Genomic DNA, 21,633 nt, shown 5'->3' on the forward strand with positions numbered 1-21,633 from the left:
TCCTTGCTTAGAGAAACGACTTTTTTATAGTCCGGTTAGCTTTGAAAACACGGAGGTAAAAGGGTAGCAATTTTAATGAAGACGCACCCAAGTTTAGAGTTACCATATTTATTCAGCTTTCACTGCCAATCATGCTGAAACAGATATGTAATTTACTTTATGGATATGTTTTCTTTCAATTTTTGTGTTCAAGGATTTAATGCAATTGCAAAGCGAGTGTAAAAAACATATAAACATCTAGTGAAGTGTTTCATGTTTTTATTTTGGAGTAATTACGAGTCAATGACTTTGTGCTAAAGGATTTGTATTTTGTATATGTTGAGCTGTTGTTTTAAACACTGGTGTGCATTACGTTATGTTTTTGTGTGTAATTGATGGGAAAGAAAATTAATACAGGCAGTATACAGGCAACCAACAATACAGCAATAGATCGCCAGTTCATATCTAATTCAGATGCTTTCCGGTAGTTTGATTTAATTGCCTTGAATATTATCCTGACGGAAACCGAAAGACTCTTTAGTCTGTAGCTTGTATATGATGCAATCGTATTTACATAATACTTCATTCTCACAACTTTTGATATCGATGTACAATACGCACGTTTATCATCAATGTTGATGAAGATCATGTCGTGTGGAATACCTTAGTGTTGGAAGAAAGTTTAGCACTGTATGTTGATGAAAGATCATTGTAACAATACATGTTAACATTTCGTCATTTTTTCTTACAGCTAGTCTATGCAACTTGAGTTTAGACATATATCTTCAGATATCATATAAACATGACGCTGACGTTCCTACACCTAAGTTAGTCCAACCCTTCGATAGCCCGGTCGACCAGGACCGTACATTGACACTCAAGGGGTTAAAAGTCGTATTATCAACACATTATTCTTTGTGTTCCATTCTGTGCAGTCGTTACAAATACCATGTTTACATTACATTTATATGATAGTAGAACTGTATATCTTATTTGTAATACAACATGTAACAGATACAGTTCATAGTTTACAATCTGTGCGTGTTCTTTCTCTTTATACATACAAGGGACCCAACAAAAACAGTCTTTCCGATTCGCAGAGTCACAATATTTTAAGTTATAGCTATTTACATTAAAACCATTTGCTCTCCAGTAATATTAGGTTTGCCAACACCGCAGGTTCTTTTGCTACGTACTACGTTTCCTCTTTTTAACGTGAAAGTCAGTCTTCTCGGCGTTCAAAGTCTTTCTGTTTCCATTTGTTTATCCGAGTCACAACTTTTGCGCAGGAAGATGGTGCAATAGCCTTCTCTCATACAAGAGGGCGCTTGTGCTACGGCGTATAAGATCGCTGAATGTTCTTGTATCTCGCAGCTTGCCTTTTTGGCAACAGCTCAGAGGCGAAGTCATCCAATGTACATAAAACTTGGCGCTCTTTCGATTGCAACCCAGTCAATGCTGGTTTCTTGTTCCAGGAGGCTCCAAACATTTTCCTGGAATTTAACAAATAATCACCGTCCGGGAAGCGTGAAGTCCGGTGGACAGGCCGCGCATGCGCACTTGGTGATATATCTGTAGGTGGCGGTGACGAAGGTTCCGTCCGTGCACTTTAACCTGACCGCCTTCAGCTTGGACAGCTTCGCTTGGCAGCTCTGTCTCTGGAAAAAATATAGAACAGACACAACAATAGGTAACAAGATGATAAGTGTTGTAGAATTTGAATGATTTTAGTTTTGATGCCGTATCTTGCATGCATTTTAGCCCTCTGACTCTCTTTGTATGACTGAATTTGTATATGTTAACATGTGTACCATGTCATTTTGTTTCTGAGACCTGGAAGCTTAGCCTAATAAGGGACTACAAGGTATCACAATAAACTCAAAACAAATATTGAATGATTTTTTGGACGTAAGGCAACCTTCTGTTCCTATGGTAAATTTAGCACCTTTGCTAACCTTACAAACACGTGACTACATGGACAGTATTTGATTGGCTAACAAGCTAACACGTACTACACTTTATTGGTTGGCTGGGACACTTGACTGGCCAAGGACGATACACGTGACTACAAACGCAACACCTGATTGGCTAAAAATGGTAAGAAAAGATTGCTACTCACCCTGTACTGAAATGGATGTCTGAGAATAGATGAGAACTCTATAACGGGGTCCGTCCTGGATGACCGGCGACACGCGCCCTCGCATCTCGCCATCAGGACGTTCTGACAAGGCAAATGAAAATTTAAAGTCAGAATCCTTCCCAAAACTGTCGGTGTACAGGGTAGTGCCCATCACCTTTTCTATAGCCCTTGGACCACACAGTTGTGCAAGCACTACAGCATAGGGTATGTCTACTGGTAGTGTGTGTGTGCGTGCCGAGTACGTGTGTGTGTGTGTGTTTCCAGGCTTGAATGGGTACCTAGCTTCGGTTAGGGACATCCCTCGAATAGCACATTAAATGGACGTCCCTTGTTCGAGGGGAGCCGCACTTCGAACCCATCACATTTATCGAAAATACTAGGGGGCCTTCCCTGTGTGGGTGGATCAAATAAATCTGTCCATATATGCAGCTTGTACTCTTCAGTACAAATGAGGCGGTTCACCTGGTATGCTATACAAACAAAACAAAACAGACATCGGTAAAAATTACACCGAGTGTACTCATAGCATAATCCTTTCCGGATCTCGATGTGTTGATAATTCAGAAATAAATCAGTGGTGTAAAAATAACAACGTCAGAACCCACGTTTCGGTGAGTCATGCTTTTTAAAGGTCATTCCAATTAACGACAGACGTAAGCCAAACAACAACGTCAGATTTAAGGGCAAAGAAAACAACCTGTCGAGTTTATCAAGTGTTTAGATCGTTAACTTGAAAAGTTTTGGTTAAGCAAAGAAAGAAAGGCATGCGTGGGTACGAAGTTTGGGGTGACTGGTTTCTTGAAATGTCTTGTCAGGGATTTTATCTTATCCGTAGTTTTGATAACGCTTGACAGAACAAAAATGTTAGGAAAATAATAAAATCGTACGTGAATATGCGTTTATAGAATTCGAAAGTCTATGCATATTCGCAAAAATCATTCATCAGAACGATCCATTGCGTTTTCAATACTTCCGTGAAGTTATCTTGGAATGTTTCTACGGTAGTCCTTACCACTAACAAACTTCACGTCTTTTCTTGACTTGTGTTATTTTTGGCCAAGACTTCAGCAAAAAGTTCAACGCATTTGTTTATGTATTACGTATTTCATAGCCATGATTTGATTTGATTTATTTGTCTGTATCAAATACAGCCAGGGCTACCCAACTAGCCGAAGGCTATTACAACGGGTTAGTCCATGATGTACCATGCCGCGCCATTCTAGGCTAAATGACAAAGTTTCCCTTGGCCTCCTTAACCTTTTGTTTGTTGTAATTTGTAAACTGTCAGCTGACATCAGGTAATGTTCCTCAGCAAACACCTGAAGTGGACCTTGTCACATCTTATCAGCCATGTCTTGAGCGGTTTTAACGGTCTATTAACGCTATAAAGAGCATGACCATCAGCAATTAATCCCTAAGCATATGTTGGGTAGCGTAACGTCTTCTGGGTAAAAATAGGTAGGTAAAGGTCCAGGTAATCCCATGGCCTTTCTGAGGCCGTAAGGGGCAGTAGGTTGTTATCCAGTGTGTCCAGAGCGCGATATTGGAAAGTGGAGCCCATCCCTCTTCTTCCGCCACCTTTTACCTCCCCAACCGAAGTCGGGTATCCATTTTTACACCTGGGTGGCGTGAGGAAAGTCGTGTTAAGTACCTTTCCCAAGGACACAACATCTAGCTATCCAGGGACTCCAGGAATTGAACCCACGACCTCTCGATCTCGTGTCCGTTATCCTAGCTACTCGGCCATTCGATGCCACCTGTATTGTGAGTGCCAGGGTTTTCTTGTGTGTCTGTCCAGCTGTCAGAGAAGTCTGATAGACACAAAAGCTCCACAAAACGTCGCGATCTTCCACCCCACATCTGTTTGGAGATGAAGCGTCTCTGGCGAACTGTCGGCGAGACGTGAGCGCTGACAGACGCGATGATTTACACTCGTGTTTACCGTCTGGTGAGGACAGCCCAGCGGACGGCACAGCCTGGAGGTGGCCGCTGGTATAAACAGTCTCACCGCGCAGTCTGCTACACACGCTCGCCAGAAGTCAGTCACCAGAGCGTACGTGTGATGTGCTTCAAGTATCTGACAGAATTTCACCATATGTAGCCAGTGCAAAAAGAACATTCTACAAGGTGTTTTCAGCCGATGAATTGTGTCTCCTACGAACGCACGAGACAAGTCAGTCACAGGAGCGTGCCCGGGTACTGAATCTGTTCCTTCCGAGGAGATGACAGGAAGTTCAGCTGCAGTACCGTAACAAGCCGCTAGAGGGCCCCAAATCTAATCATTTTCAGGTCTCATCAAGACCTACCCACATACCAAATATCAATACATTCCATCCAGGCCTTCTCGAGTTATGGGTTATGCTGGTCTTCTGCATACATGCATACATACAAACTCTACCGAAAACATGACCTTCTTTGCGAAGGTATTGAGAAAACGGCAACTTAAAAGAAAACAGCCGGATGGAGTTTGCAAGGGAGGCTAAGTCACAGTAAGTGGATGCTTCGTCAGCTGACTAAAACCCTGACTGGCTAACGAATTATCTACTATGTTATCTACTATTTACCCAGCCACGGTAAACCTGGGTACACTCTGCCGTTGTTAATCCCCGAGGCTGGGTTAAACAGGTGTCAGAGTTGGCTGGTTTACTACAGCCCGGGTAATCTGTTCCTTCCGAGGAGATGACTTTACTTGTCAACAGGTCCTACCGACAGCTGGGCCGTGTAGGGAGCGGTAAATACACAGTTTCAAGCAGATGCACGGCTTCCTTTTACCTCCATAAAAAGTGGGGACTATATCTTTTAGGCATCATTCTCTCTCTCTCTCTCTCTCTCTCTCTCTCTCTCTCTCTCTCTCTCTCTCTCTCTCTCTCTCTCTCTCTCTCTCTCTCTCTCTCTCTCTCTCTCTCTATCTCTCTCTCGGTTTTGATATCTCGTGCTCTGCATATGGTATGGTCACGATTTTTAGTGGTAGATAGTTATTGGGCTCGTAAAGCGGTGACTTACGTTTGGGCCCTCTAGCAGCTTTCTTTGAAACTGCAGGAGTGTTTTACTTGCAGACTTTGAAACAGTATAATGACTTTTCCCGTCAACAGGTCCTCGCGCCAGCTGGGCCGTGTAGGGTGCGGTAAACACACAACCGATACTCTCCAAGTAGAGGTGTGGTGGGGAGATCGTTACCTTCTTTTGGCTTTACTTGTCTAAAGGTTCTCTCGCCAGCTGGCCCGTGTAGGGTCCGGTAAACACACAACGGATACTCTCCAAGTAGAGGTGTGGTGGGGAGATCGTTACCTTCTTTTGACTTTACTTATCAACAGGTCCTCCCGCCATCTGTAGGGCGCGATAAATACACGGCTTCAAACAGATGTACGGCGTCGGTTTTCTTTACCTTCGATAAGATGGTTTAGCCTCTCCCAGGCTCCAGAGGCGGCTGGAAGGAGTAGAAATTGGCCAAATAGACAGATAATACTCCAGAGGAGTTAGCCAGAGTTCGAGCGGCAATCTGTACTCCTTTGGTGGCGGTTTATACCTGTCTTATGTAATGTTTTCAAGTTATGTCAACGTTGACCTCGGAATATGCACAAAGCTTTTCTCTATAGCAAGTTTTTTTCAGTTTGCCTTTTTTTTTATCCCATCATGTGCTGTTTTCTGATTGTATGTATCAGTTCTGATCAAGAATGTTAAGTGTTCTGATTCACCTTACCCCGTTTCTGACAGGCACCCACCCAAGAAGGCTATTAAGAGTCAGAGATTGTCGATGCACATAACTTTCGTGAAACTAAAAGCTGTGTGCCCATACGCCCCTATCTAGGCCAGTCCCTGTACCACCCAAGGGCCCTTAAGATTTACGATGACCAAGAGAACGATGACCAGGACTCGGCCCCATAGAACGTCTACCTTACGGAACTACAGTACCACTATTGGCCGCTAGTGGTAACAATCATACCTGCTAGTAGATCTACGTGTAAAAGAACAAATGTTTTCATCTTCATGGACTTTGACGTATAGTATGGCAAGGTGGCATTGCGGTTAGAATCGTCGACTTAGAATTAATCTGAAGGCTCTGGCTTTGAATCCCCGGAGGTCCCGTATTTGAGCAGAGTCACACCTCAAGCACGTTAAGAAACCACCACACTTATCGAAAAGAGAGAGTTTTACAAAGACATATTTCTGCAGCACAACCAACCAACCAACCAACCAACCAACCAACACTCTCGATATGAAACCAATCCATCCGGCCGTTCTTGAGTTATCTTTTTGACCAACAGACAGACAGACAGACAGACAGTAACACACACACAAACGCTTCCTAAAATAAAACCCCCATTTTTCATAGAGGTGAACAGTATTGACATCCCTCTCTCCCTGGGTAAGTTATCCGTATATCGGTATAGTCATGTTACACTGTGTTTGCTCAGTGGCATCGCGGGTCACGTGTTTGTGAAAGACCGGGCCCATTACCCCATTAATCGAACCTCTGAAACAACAAACAAAACTTTCGCAAGTCATAGGTTCAAGTTTACCGCATGCAGGATTTGCTAGCGAGATATCAAGTGCGTTACTGGCTGCCGTTGACATGGTATTATGAGAGTATCCGAAATCTCTAAAAGGTTTTTCTAGGTTAAGAAATGTACAGAAAATTATCTTTCCCAACTCTCCTACCATTGAAAACGCTAGGCTTGCAGATCCGCAGCAGTAATGTATGTGTATCTCTCTCTCTCTCTCTCTTTCTCTATATATATATATATATATATATAGAGAGAGAGAGAGAGAGAGAGAGAGACAGACAGACAGACAGACAGACAGACAGACAGACAGACAGACAGACAGACAGACAGACAGAGAGAAGGGGAGAGGGAGAGAGGGGGTAGATAGATAGATGGATAGAAAGCCGGATAGATAGATACAGATATAGATCGAATCTCTGGCGATTTCAGATATGGCGATCTTCAACAAATACGACCGAAGTTCGTCGACTGTGTGACAGGGGCTTAAGGACTCTCAACAACCATGTTCGAATTCCAGTCATGACTGGAACAACAGGTAACCACAGGTATGCCGCAGCGCACGTGGTAGTGACAGTACAGAACTCGGCACATTCTAACGTCGAGATCGAAAAGATATATCGTCTATCCCTAGCCTCTAGGCCCCGCGGATCGCTGGGAAAATAGTAGAAACTGGCCAAATAGAGTGAATTCTATGAAGGGAGTCGGCTACAGAGAGAGGGTCTAATATGCAATCCTAGGCCTTCAAGTGAAACCCTTGGAAATATTCTCCCTATAGCCGTCATAGTTAGTCTGGTAGAGACTAGTCTACCCCTGTGACAGAGGGCCGCAAAAGATTTGTTGATTGATATCATGTGCTTTAAAGTATTGACTTTAGGCCTCAATTGTCAAATTGTTTAAATCTTGTATTTATGGTTACATTTCTGTCGTCACGTAGTTGTTGTTCCTTTTATCCCAGGAATTCATTTGTTGGATTTTAGTCTGTACTGTGTTTGTCCGTTAATGATAAAACGCCAGTGTTCCACTTACGGAATACATGAATTCAAATTATTGCAACGTCATTTGTTTTAAAACTATCATTGTACGACCTTTTTAATATCAAATAGACTATGTTTGCGTACCAAATACTTCAGATCTAATAAATGTATTAATCGATCATAATTAAATAATCGGAGACATGTTTTCCTAATCTTCTGTCCGGCCCATTTACAGTAACTGCAGCGTGTGACGTTATTGTCCCCCGTTAATAGCGCATGGACATGGATACAAACAAACCACTGCATTTATGTGAAACACAACACAGAGGAATCTAGCTTTGCACCAGCATTTCGACATTAATGCGGGGTACGTACTCGAGTGATTTAGGACGATTTTCAAACTCGCTTTTCTGTTGACATTCAGGGATCCGGAGTGGAATATCTCACGTCAAATTGCATCAAACGAACGTGTAGAAAAAAAATGTTTTTGCGCTCCATGTTCCAACTGGATGTCTGAAATTCTGTTCAAATTCACCTGTCGTCTGAACCACTGTTTCTGTCATAGATTTTATACAAACTCCTATGTTTTCTTTTCAGGCAGGATGTCTAAATTTCTAGTCTCCTTTCGACTTCAAAGTGACAAATTTTTACACATTTAAAATGCGTTCACAGGCATGACTTAAGATTTTATTTTGAACAGTATACGACGCTTGTGGTATAAGTGCAAATACGTGACACTGTAACACAATCAAACGCTCAGACAATCTCACCAGCACTTCATTAATCCAGTGTCGGGTGTCTGCTTGTTGTAAATGTGTTCCTCTGTACAGTTTTACTTACCGTACAGTTTTACTTACCGTAACAAACAAATAGCCATAAACAAACAAACAAACAGACAAACAAGTATCTCACCTGCACTTCGCAGTCCAGTGTGGGGTGTTTGATGGTCTGCACGTAGTGGAACCGCCTGCACCTGTTGTTCCTCTTCCCCTTGCGTTCTCCCTTCTTCCGCCCGCCCCCCGCCATTAGCTCGGTCGCCAGGAGTAACACCAGGACAAGGACGTGCAGCACTTTCCGTCTGGGTAGCGTCATGGTTAGGGTCTTGTTGTTCCTACAAATAGAATAACAGAGGAACACATGAAGACTTGGTCACACTCGTTTTTCGTCTCAGTTCGGGCGCCAGGAGTAACACCAACACCAGGACGTGTAGGACTCGCCGTCTGCTGGGTAGTGTCATGCTTCGGGCCGTGTTACGGAACAACAAATAGATAAATAAGACCCTGACCATATTCGTGGTTTCGTTTAAGTTCGGTCACCAGGAAGAACATCAACACAATGACGTGTAGCGCTTTGCATCTGGGTAACGTTATGCTTAGTGTTGTTGGTTTGTAATGAAAGAAAAAATACATCAGAGTGCGGTCACATTCGTCCTTCGACGGGTAGTTTGCAACAGCAAATATTAAAGTGGGGGTATACTAACGACAGTCGTGGTTTTGTCGTACAAACTCCAGCCGTCATGTGACGGAAAACGTTGTTGTAAATCCTTGTCGACTGTCGGTACTCACGTCTGGTAAGTGTCATTTTTCGGGCATCGTGCTTCCTTGAAACAGGTAAATAACTAGGGCACTGCCACATTCGTCGTAGCGCCTGTACAGGTCTTGGCCATGTGATGGACTCTAGCTCCTTTTATTATGGATTGACATACATCATTGTCCTTAGCTAATGTGCGAAAGGTTTTCGATAGTAAATTGAAGGCATTCCTACAACACCGGTTCATGTGTCACGTACAACAGTTATTGAGTTAGCTGTCTTAAGACAGAAAAGGCTGTAATGTCATAAGCTCCTATCAACCCTCGGTTCTGTCATACCCTCGCTGAAAATCCTACGACAAAAAAAACAACAACAATCGAACGACGAGGAAGATGCTGGGTAATTTAGAATGTGACGTCGTAATACGCGAATCATCCAAATTTGCCACTTTCACACTCGAAATCTGTCATACATACCTGGTTATACAAGACTTGAGGTTGTTCCAGACAGGTTATGATATGACCATGGAACAGTCGCTTGCGTTTTTGCAATGGGCGAATGTTATGGAAGTTCAAAGTGTTGACACCCTGCGTTTGCGAACCATCTACCCAAGTGGTAAATGTACTGAAAACATCAACATAACTTTACAAAGGTGTGTCCAACCGAAACAATGCAGACCCGCTCCACCCAGCTCTGCTGACGTTCACGGGCGGACCACCTACGTTTCACCTCTGACCCCCAGCCCTGTTTCCCGCTCTCTTGTTTAAAGGGTCACACAATGTGAACAGGTATTAAGTGGCAACAGGTGTTGAGGCGTGCCGTACACGTTACTGAAAACCCACGTCATCTTTTGAGACTTGAGTCGTATCATCAAGATTTCTGGCAGAAATTCAAGGGACCTCGCATGGTGTTACTTGAATAGAAGGGCTTATTAAAGCTTACAAAGACAAATTGGTTTTGCCCTCAAGTAACATATACTTCATAATTCTTCATACTTGGTATAGAATATATACATATACACAGATAAACTAATACGTACAGGCAAATAAAGAATACATTATTGACTAAATGTGTCAAATAATGTTAACTGGAGAATGTGCAAATGTGATTTGTTTTCTGAACTGCAAGTCGGAACTCGACTATAACCTTTTCTAAGAAATCCAACATCTGCTTGGAGATTAGACCACCATGGCTTTTGCGATGTTAAGACGGAAACAGAACTAACCGCGGTCCTATCGGCGTATCTCTGGAACAGGGCGGCTTTTCCTCTGTCTGTGTTACGTTTAGATAACGTTTAGATTACGTTTAGATTCCCTATATGACACGTATGATAAATCACTGATCGTGCAATCGACATCTTTACCTGGACAATATTGCTTCGATTTCTACTAGATTTTAAATGTTTTTTGCGTTTCGGCGCCTTCGCGCCGAAACGCAATGTCCTGGCTTTTACCTTCAAGGAAGGCAGGAAGCAGGGCAGGAAGGAAGCTTGGTTCAACACTGTGTCGCACACAATAAGACCTTATATGGCAATACGTTCCCAAATCCTTGTATAGCCGTTGCCTTATATGGCAAGGGAGCACGAAAAGACAGGCAGGCTACATTTGCATGACACACAGCGACCGCATGTAACTGCTACAACTGTTCGGAAATATCATTGCATTGTGGTTTCGGACTTTGATATCCTGAAAAATGACCATATTACATCTATTCCACAAGATTGCAGAAGAAAAAAAATGATTTCGTCAAGAAAACGACAAAAAATCGGCATAAATGATACCATATAGTGAGTTTATAGCATTACGTACAGAGTGACAGGTGACGAACCGCAGCTTGGCCGATCTGGTAACGCGAAGCTTTCCGGACCTAGAAGATCCGGGTTCGAGTCCGTGCATGGATTTTTTTTTTTCTTTTTAGATATTGAATATCAAAAATATATATTGATATTATATTAATCTATCAATATCATATTTATGAATATCATTTTTTCATTTTTTCATTAATAAATAAAGAAATATTTTATATTTGTTATTTCTAAATATTCATTTAATATATACAAGGCCTTTGTCTTATGAACAGGACTTCATAGATTCCAAACCCGGCATTCGAATTTTTCTGTTCATTGTAATGGAAAATACCGTGCAGCGGCTCCTATGCGCGGGAATGAAGACAACACGGACGTGGAAAGTGGCGCCGCTCGGCACAAAACTATGGGAATTTTCATGAATTTTAGCAAAATTACCCAGGAAAATAAGGAAGAAATGTTGTAAATGCGGAAACCAGAATAATACGGATGAGGTAGCTGTTGATTTGTTTGACATTTGGTAGTCATTTTAGATAGAACCTTAGCTGTTATGAACTTCTATTTCACTTAATTACCATAGTGCTGATGATTCAATGGTGCTTTTTCAAATTTTATGTTTTATTGCGTGCCATGTACATAATTACATTGATAGCTTTTATAATGAGCCTATTGTACATTTTACAAATAAGTACAAGTTGTAGGCCAAGACCAGCTTTTTCAAAAGCACTTAAGTTAAGTGACGTAACTTCAAAATTGCTTTCCTCAATCTGCCTTTCTCTATTAAAACAGTACTCATTTCCCAAAATGACAATTTTTCTTATAGACTGAACAGCCCTTGAGTGACTTCCTCTGGCAGATTTTACTTCAAGTAAAGGGAAAAGACAATTCACACTCATAAACGTAGCCGAAACGCCAGCTTTTTTTAAAAGCTCTTGTTAACTTGCTATACCTGACCTCTCAATTTGTAAGCTGAATTCGATTGTTGATTTTAAATGTATATAGTCCTTATTCACAATGTTGTCTTGAGTACAAAGTAGTGTTGAAATATTTTGATTGAATTTTGCTGTCATATAAATTGTAATTCAGCCAATGGGCTGCCATTGTTCGCGACATGTGTGAATGTGAATTGCGTATCTCAGGAACACGGCGGCTTTTCTTCCGTCTGCGTTACGTTTAGATAATGTGAAGTGCAAAGCTCCGACTGTGATAATATCCAGGACCGGACTGTGTCACGACGAGTTTGGGAGAATGAAGTAAGATTTCCATTTTCAAGCAATGCTGTGCCCTAGGAAAATGCATTTTACACCCATTTCGTCACTTGACTCAGGTGAAACTGAGTACCTAGCTTCAGTTAGGGACGTCCTCCCTGATGGAACTTGAAGCTGGAGGTCTATGTTTGAGGAGAACTACACCTCGAGATCGTTAAAGAACCCACCACACTTATCGAAAAGGGTAGGGGTCCATCCCGGTGTGAGTGGATCAAACCTTTCAATCTGATCTTACGCAGCTTAGACATACTGTACAAAACTGGTATGCTACGCCTGAAGGTGGTTTACCGGTTATATGAAACAAGCAAACAAACAATATCTATATCTGTGTCTGCGTCATAACCGTAAATCATAACCAGTACCCCTAGTTGTAACACACCAGCTTCGCAGGCGGGTGATCACATCTCTGCTAGAATAAGGGGCGGCTAAAAATATCCTAAGGTAAATCTCAAGGAGGGGAACTCCTTGTAAGCACCACCTGTCACCCACCTGTCCGAGGAAGACGTCTCCAAGACGTGCCTCCGCACCTGTCACAGATCTTTTGTTCTTAAGCCTTCCGGTATCACTTTCGCCCGTCTTAGCTTGGGAAGGAAGTCGGCAATGATACGGGTCTGCGACAGACGCTATTTTTAGATATTTCTGCACTCTGTTATTGCGAAGGATATTGCATGTATTCACAAAGGGCTGCTTATGAGTTCGAAATTCATAAGGTTTCGGTCATCGTACATAGTGGCGACCCCCTAGTCATTTCGATAAGTGTGATGGGTTCTTGAATGTTCGTAAGGCGTAGTCCGCACACAGAGGCACAGAGGCTATTTCGTAAGGATTTGTGTTTACCTTTTTGTTTGTTTATTTCTCTCACACACTATTCTACTTAGTTAGTTGCTTCGGTTACGACGCAGAAGTTTCACAAAAGCTATGAACTATAGACGCACTTCTCACATTATCAGGACTTATCCTACTCGATAAATTCATTAGGTTCTTACGGTGCTCGATGTGAGGTCCTCTTTACTTACTGAAACGAGGGATTGTATCATGCAAATCGGCGTCTAGAAGACCGACGGAACTGCTAACATTTACACCTCTGCACACACCTAAATCTGTGTCTGTACGGTGCTCACATCAAGACGTATTTATTGGGTTCTTATATGTGCTGGGGGTATGGCTCTCTTTGAATACGGAAACGAAGGCTTAACGTTCTATTGGTACAACTGTAACCTGTACCAGTTGCGTGCAAATCGGCGTCTAGAACACCGACGGAACTGCTATCGACTAGACCTCGGTACACATCTAAAGCTGTGCCTGCACGGTACCGACACGTGTGATCCGTACCTGAGCTTCTAAAGTCATGTCAGCTGGAGGTTCGACAGGAAATACCGGAGTTTAGCGGCTCTTTTGGAGAGGAAATGAAGGAATGGTTCAGGGAAATGTCGATGAGCTGTGCGCGTTCACCCATGACGAAGAGAGCATACATAGTCGTATAAGACTCAATCAAAATCCATTGTTTGAAATGTTACCCCGTCTGGTATTTTGATTTTGTACCTCCTGTGGTATGCTTTGGGTCTATCACAGTTTCTTTTACAGTTTGCTTGAACAATTCATTGTGTTCATTTTGCCCAACCTCTCAATTTATTGCTGGCAAAAGTCCCGAGAACATGGAAATATCAGTCCCGGAATTGCAGTTGCGGCATGCTTGAGCATCAGTCTTAAAGATGTTATTCGCCGCTATACAGTAACAGACCTTTCCAAGCCGACAGTGGCAGAAAAAGACGAGTGTTGTATTTACAGTAGAGCTGTCATCACGGACAGAAACCTGCCGTCACTTCAGTATAATCCTTGATTTCCTACCTCGTTGTTTCAGTCATTCTATGAATAGTATGATAATCAATGCATTAAAACTTCAAAATCAGTTGTTTGAAACATTGCCAAGCTTAGTTATATTCCCCTTCCAGTGGGAAGGGGGACATATTGTTTTTGCTTGCCTGTTCTTCTTCTTCTTCTTCTTCTTTCTTCTTCTTCTTCTTCTGCCAAAAACCAAGTAGATGCGCGGTGGTAGCTCTACTAATGGTATTGCAGAAAGTTATATGTACCTTATGTTACAATGTACGGATGTTATATTTTAAATGTAGGTACCTGTACGAAAGGTGAATACACCTGACAATAAATTATGCTAATGAGTACCTTATTTGCATAATCTATGCATAAACTTGTATTTCCCTTACCATAAAAGCTGTGGATGTCATCTTTGAAATGTAGGTACCTTTAGGAAAGGTGAATGCACCTGGACATAAATTATGGTAATGAGGACCTCATTTGCATAATTTATGCAGAAATGTGTACTTCCGTTACCGTAAAAGCTGCAGATGTCATATTTGAGATGTAGGTACCTTCAGGAAAGGTGAACACACCTGGCCATGAATTATGCTAATGAGGACCTCATTTGCATAATTTATGCATAAACTTATATTTGCCTTACCGTAAAAGCTGCGGATGTCATCTTTAAGATGTAGGTACCTTTAGGAAAGGTGAATGCACCTGGACATAAATTATGGTAATGAGGACCCAATTTGCATAATTTATGCATAAACTTGTATTTCCCTTACCGTAAAAGCTGCAGATGTCATATTTGAGATGTAGGTACCTTTAGGAAAGGTGAACACACCTGGCCAAAAATTATGCTAATGCGGACCTCATTTGCATAATTAATGCATAAACTTGTATATTCCTTACCGTAAAAGCTACGGATGTCATATATGAGATGTAGGTACCTTTAGGAAAGGTCAGGAAACCTGGCCATAAATTATGCTAATGAGGACCTCATTTGCATAATTTATCCATAAACTTGAATTTTCCTTACCGTAAAAGCTATGGATGTCATATTTGAGTTGTAGGTACCTTTAGGAAAGGCGACTACACCTGGCCATAAATTATGCTAATGTGGACCTCATTTGCATAATTTAGGCATAAACTTGTATTTCCCTTACCGTGAAAGCTACGGATGTCATATTTGAGATGTAGGTACCATTAGGAAGGGTCATTAAACCTGGCCATAAATTATGCTAATGAGGGCCTCGTTTGCATAATTTATGCATATCCCTCACCGTAAAGGCTACGATTGTCATATTTCAGATGTAGGTACCTTTAGGAGAGGTGAACACACCTGTATATAAATTATGCTAATGCCGACCTCCTTTGCATAATTTATGCAGAGACTTCATGGTAATGGGAGGGGAATATCCTGCATTTTCCCGAAAATGTTGCCATTCTAGTTAGAATAGTGACTCTGTGACTCCTGTGGTAGCATTTTAGACTATCACAGAATACCTGCTAAGTCCTGCTTCCTTTTCACTTCATACCTTCTATTGCATGATTTCTTATCAAAATCTCGATAACCTAGAAATGTAATTGGTATGGCTTTAACATCATTCTAGAAGTTGTTATGCAGTATTTTGTATTTGTATTTGATAGTAACAGATCTCTCCAGGTTGACAGTGGCAGAAAACGCCGAGTGTTATATTTACAGTAGAGCTGTCATCGCGGACACAAACCATAATCCTTGTTTTCCTGCCTCGTTGTTTGAGGTTTTCTATAATAATCACTGCATCAAGACTTCAAAATCCATTGTTTGAAACACTAACCAGCCTACTATGGTGACTTCGTGACTCCAGCGGTAGCATTTTGGCCTATCACAGAATACCTGCTTCCTTTTCATTTTGATACCTTCTATTGCATGATTTCCTATGAAAATCCAGAGAGCCTAGAAATATAATTGGCATGGCTTTAAAGTTTAACATATTTTAGCAGCAATACTAAAAGACCTCTCCAAGCTGACAGTGGCAGAAAAAGCCGAGTGTTATATTTATAGTAGAGCTGTCATCACGGACACAAACCTGCCGCCACTTTAGCATAATCCTTGTTTTCCTCCCTCGTTGTTTGAATTTTCCTACGATCATCAATGCATCAAGCATTCAAAATCCATTGTTTTAAACATTACCAAGCTTAGTACTAGTATGGTGATTTCGTGACTCCAGCGGTAGCATTTTGGCCTATCACAGAATACCTTCCTTTTCATTTCCAATTCATAGTGATAATGATACCTTCTATTGTTTTTCTGTAAAAATCCCAAGACCCTAGAAATATGATTGGTGTGGCTTTAAAATTATCTTGGAAGTTGTTATACAGTTTCTTGCATTTAATTACAGGCCCCTCCATGCCGACAGTGGCAGAAAAAAGACGAGTGTTGTATTTACAGCAGAGCTGTCATCACGGACAGAAACCTGCCGCCACCTCGGCAGAATGAAAACGTCTCACTTCACTCCAGCCCGCCGCGCCACAACACGAGCCAGATGGACATGTGGGCATGGGGAGGGCTCCAGGCAGATGTTGGGTTGAGGATGATTGTTTTGTAGCATGATGTCGATCCCTAGCATAGGGGGCGTCGAATGACCGAGTGGACACGAGCTCGATTCCTAGCGTTACAATTACATTTCATTGTATTCAGTTATTCACCTCTCTCAATTCAAGTACTTCAGATTTCAAGACACACACTTAATGCCACAGATAGATTTGACTATATATTTAAAAGCAATTGCTCATACAGTGTTAAAATAGGCAAATATATAAAAGATTGTTTTGTTATTAGAAAAAATAATGATACTCAAAATTAGCCCAACTTGAATCATGTAAAACCTAAAATAGTCATTTTGTTGTAGTGAATAGTTTTATTCTATACTTTAATATGTCTTGTTCTATGTTTACTGTTGTTGCCATACTTTGTACCTGCTACAATAGTCGCGCAATAATTTGAATAAAGTTCTTCTTCTTCTATAAAGAGCATTTAAATAAGAGGCACAAAGCGCTTACATGAATTCTAGCTAGACGTTGTGTCCTCGGAAATGCACTTAACACGACTTTCCTCAATCCACTCAGGTGTAAAAATGGGTACCTGACTTCGGTTGGGGAGGTAAATTTATGCAGTGGAACGAGAGAGATGGGTTACGTCTTCCAATACCGTGTCCTAGACACGGTGGATAACAACCCTCTACCCCTACACCTTTATAAAGGGCCATGAGTATGGCACTACCTTTACTTATTACCTTTTAGTATGATTTTATCAATCCATCCGTATAATATCTACAGGTCTCTTCTTTCCCTTCACGATAAAGCTGTTACCATACATCTGCTTGGAGACTAATAGATGTTTATCGTCTGTCACCTCAGAGCCTCGCTGGGAAGATGACAAGTAACAAATATACGACCCCTGGAGTCGACCTGGCCTCAAAACCCCTGCACACGGGAGATCTTTCTTCTGTGTTTCTGTTTGTTTGTTTGTTTGTTTGTTTTACTCTTATTCTAAAGTTTACTCTTAATTATGTTAATAACTTGCAGTCTGTTCAACTTTGACAAGCAGGTGTCCAAACGAGCCTAACACAGATACAGTGACGCCATAGCAACGACAAATTATCATGCAACATAGATATACAAAACAACAACTACCCAATCAATGATTACTCAATATAGATGCCACTAGCCATAGCCCAGACGACATCTGACATCATTTGTCAGACGAGTGCAAAGTGACCGTGAAAATCGACAGGTTCCTGTGAATCATTGCCAAACTCCCGTCCGCACCACTTGACACAACTGTCTGAAAATTACTCTTTACGTTTCGGTGAATCCGCACACGCCATTTTCAGATACTCTCCAAGCAGAGCTAGGGTTTCAGCTGGTTTTTAACGTGTGTTTAGGCGTTTTTGTCATGCCTTCTACTTTGTCATCGTTTTTGTTGTGCGAGACAAAAAAAAAAATGACAAAGTAGAAAGCACGACAATAACGCCTAAAAACACGTCAAAAACCAGCCGAAACCCATGCTCTGCTTGGAGAGTATCTGAAAATGGCGTGTGCGGATTCACCTAAACGGCTGGCCATATTTACTGGACTTCCGCGCAAGATACTTTGTTTATTTTCACATTGTCACATTATCTTTTGCGATTCGTTGGGTCTATTTTGAGACATCTATTATTTGAATTTGTATCTGATCAAAAAGTTTTTTGTTCTCCGAATTTTTGACAAACAAGTTTATCAAGGGCCTCTACAAAGTACAAGCAAGCAAATTAAAATTGATGACAACTGTAGTCTGGTTTTCTTTCGTGGCTGTCGATACCTGTAAGTGCAGAAAGTATTGCAACATCATATCAGATATTAGAAAAGAAAGGATGGATAATCTTACCTGGTCTAGAAATCGTCTCCTTGATCAAAAAGGTCGTCCTTTACACGAAAGCTAGAGACTGTCCCACATTGACAAGACGGTCCTCAGCAGCTCAAGACGCATTTCAGGGCTTCACGAAGATGAACTGCGAAGATCTTCAGACTGGCAAGTTCAGCGTCTTCACGGCGTTCCATCGAGACAAGATTCCAACATAGGCGCGAGCTCATCTTCCAGGCTTGGTCTAGACACAGATTTCACGCTCAAGACCGGCGAAGAAACGTTTAAAATTTAAACGTCTTAAACTTTAAGACGCACCCCGACTGTACCCTCGGCTGAGACGTTTGACGTGCACAGGCTAAGATCTGTCAAAGATGACCCTAACGGTGTCGTCATAAATCTACCACGGCGAAGAAACGTTTCAAGTCGTTCCTCTGGCTGTCCTCTTGTCTGAGACAGTGGTTTGCGCCTATAAGAACTTCCTGGCTGTCCCCAAGGCTAAGACAACTTTGATGGGCCCGGGCCAAGAACTGTCAAAAATGACCCACACAGTGTCGTCATAGATCTACCGTTGGGAAGAAACGTCTCGAGTCGTCCCCTCAGTGGCTGTCTCCTTATCGCGTTGTACGTGCACAAGACGCCCCCTTAGTGTCGTCTCGCTTGATGAGACGTGTGTTCGGTGAACGGGCTCGGATCTATCAGGGCCCGTAGTGAATCGTCATAAATCCTCAGCTGCAAAGAAACGTCTCAAGTCGTCCTTTCGGCCGTCTTCTTGTCGCGTTTTGCGTCTTTAAGACCGCCCGCTTGGTTGTACCCTTGCTTGAAACGTATGATGTGGACGAGCTCAGACCTGTCAGAGATGACCCTTCATAAATCTACCGGCGCGGCGAAGCGTCTTCTCCGTACTCGGCTTCTACTAAGACAGTGTTTTGAGACTTCAAGACGCCCCCTTGGCTGTCCCCTTGCCGCAGTAAAACGTGTGATGTGGACGGGCTCAGATCTGTCAGACTCAGAGATGACCCGCACAGTGCCGTTATAAATCTAACCGAGGCGAACCACCAACAGAAACAAACAGCGCCGCTGACATCTTCCCTCCGTCTTGGGGACAGTGCGTTATGGCTACGACAGGGAGGAGATGGCAAATTTTATACCAGTGCATGAATGGACGGTCCCTTACTGTTGTCATGATGTCCAAGCAGATACATGGATGATAATGTTAGTTTTTTTTCCTCTTTTCTTTTTCGTCTTTCTTTCGTTGCTGTATTGTGTTTCTTTTACACTGAACATATTGATTTTCATGGTAAAGGTATATTTGGAATTTCAGATAATGTTTAATTTCATTTGCACTAATTACATTTCTGAACAGGTCCTCACGTACATGTAGCTATTGTTTCGCATTGGTGACCAATACCAGATAAATTACAGATCGGAACGAAGAACACAATACTTTGAGTGTGAAACGTATGAAAATGTGATATTTTCCAGCAACCATGCCGTCAATACATTGATAGAATTTACGGTTTGTAAAATTCTGGACCGATTTTGATCCGGATCGACGATCTATACGATTTTTTTTAGGGTGACTCTGGGACTTGAGGTAAATATAAGTAGGGCGGGTCCCTGTCCCCTTCTTTCCCGGCCTCTCTAATCTCTTTAGGAAGTTTACAGTCACGGAGGTTCACACTGTGTTCTAAATCAGGCCGTCAGCCAACAAACAGTCGCCTGCCGATACCTGCTCATCCGGGCACCTGTGAGACTGAATAAATAACAAACAGGCTAAAAAGAACTACTTGATAAATACCAGAAATCGACCCAAATAGCGTAGATAAACTAACTAGCAGCAATTGGCCGACTAGACCATGTCATGCCGTAACCTTGCTATCAGGTTGAAATTAATTTAGCCTGATTGCATCTGCAATATTCCTTTTCTTCGCTAGGTGGCAATTGTCCCCAGCTATATACGGTACTTGGCCAAAATACTATTGCCATATCGTGCTGTTAGTTTTACGATAATAAAAAGAAAAACACTTGTCCCGTCACTGTTGTTGTTTTTCTTTTCAAACGGTCCCATCATGCTTCGCGTTACGTGTTCTAATTACGTCACATGTAGTTTATAACTTATGACCTCGATGGCTATTCTAGTGATGGGTATCTTATGACTTTGCTGGCTACTCCACAACGTTTTTGTAGGTCATATGAGTTTCAAAACGCTTCACAGCCCCTAAAACTTCCCACGCTTACATAAACACTTACATAAACGCTTACATAAACACGGTGTAACATAACAGGGCTATTAAAGCACTAAATCATATAACACCACATTACACTACACGGCATTACGGGTTCATCAATTGATGAGACAATCTACGAAAAACACATCAAACTCTCATTACACCCTTGATGCGGCACTTGAAACCCTTTTAGCCCACTTTATAAACTCCCAGAACGGTGTTACACGCCGATAAACGACGTAACCACGTCTGACTTTTCCCGCCAAATCCGATTGTGCGGCCATTACGGGTGCGAGCGGCCGTCTCAGAGACTGGGATCCGACACGATAATCGAATCTCGGATGTTCCGGAGCTGTTTTCGCGGTCACTTTGACAAGATGTTTACCAACCGTACGTCTAGACTAGACGCGGCTAGAATCCGAAATTATGAAACCGAGAAGAAGAAATTTATTGCGCAACAATTGCAACAGGTACAATGTATGGCAACTTGTAGATACTGGACAATTGAACTATTTATTAAGACAATGAAATACATTGTTCAATGGCTATTGTTATGAATGTACCGTTCACAACTTTCAATTCCTACTCGTACTCTTGTGTTGTCTTAAGTCTTGCCATGTCACAGATCTAGATCACAATTGTTCCGGAATTATTTCAAACGAATCCAAACACTGTTTTATCTTTCTACCGATACATTTGACGCTACTTAAGAGGATGTAAATGTCATATAAATGAAGAGAATCATATTCCAATTATGAGCATGACATTCCAATAGTCAGAAAACTCTTATGAAGTTCCCGACGTTCTCTGAATGTCTCTAACCTCATATCGATAATCTAGTTTTATTTGCAAGTTCTTCTTGCCCGAGGGCTAATTGCAACATGAAACAATAGAAAAAGTATTAGATAACAAGTTAAAAATTGGCCTGAGTACCTGGCTCAAGAAAATTCGCTTAGCAAGCGAATTTTTTTGAGCCAGCGGTCACTACGGAGGTTGA

General features: G+C 41.9%; 1 protein-coding gene across 1 annotated transcript; it reads right to left on the reverse strand.

Moving 5' to 3' along the window:
- Nucleotides 1-92: 92 nt before the first annotated feature.
- LOC136423019 (norrin-like) lies at nucleotides 93-18,689 on the reverse strand. The gene is made up of 4 exons (XM_066411009.1): nucleotides 18,430-18,689; nucleotides 8,511-8,709; nucleotides 2,099-2,200; nucleotides 93-1,637 (listed from the first exon to the last, which is right to left on the reverse strand). Exons 2-4 carry the CDS (start codon nucleotides 8,688-8,690, stop codon nucleotides 1,491-1,493), a joined length of 429 nt encoding a protein of 142 aa, XP_066267106.1. The 5' UTR covers nucleotides 8,691-8,709; nucleotides 18,430-18,689; the 3' UTR covers nucleotides 93-1,490.
- Between the last annotated feature and the right edge of the window lie 2,944 nt (nucleotides 18,690-21,633).

The sequence above is a fragment of the Branchiostoma lanceolatum genome, chromosome 17 (genome assembly GCF_035083965.1).
Source record: "Branchiostoma lanceolatum isolate klBraLanc5 chromosome 17, klBraLanc5.hap2, whole genome shotgun sequence".
NCBI classification, from domain to species: domain Eukaryota; kingdom Metazoa; phylum Chordata; class Leptocardii; order Amphioxiformes; family Branchiostomatidae; genus Branchiostoma; species Branchiostoma lanceolatum.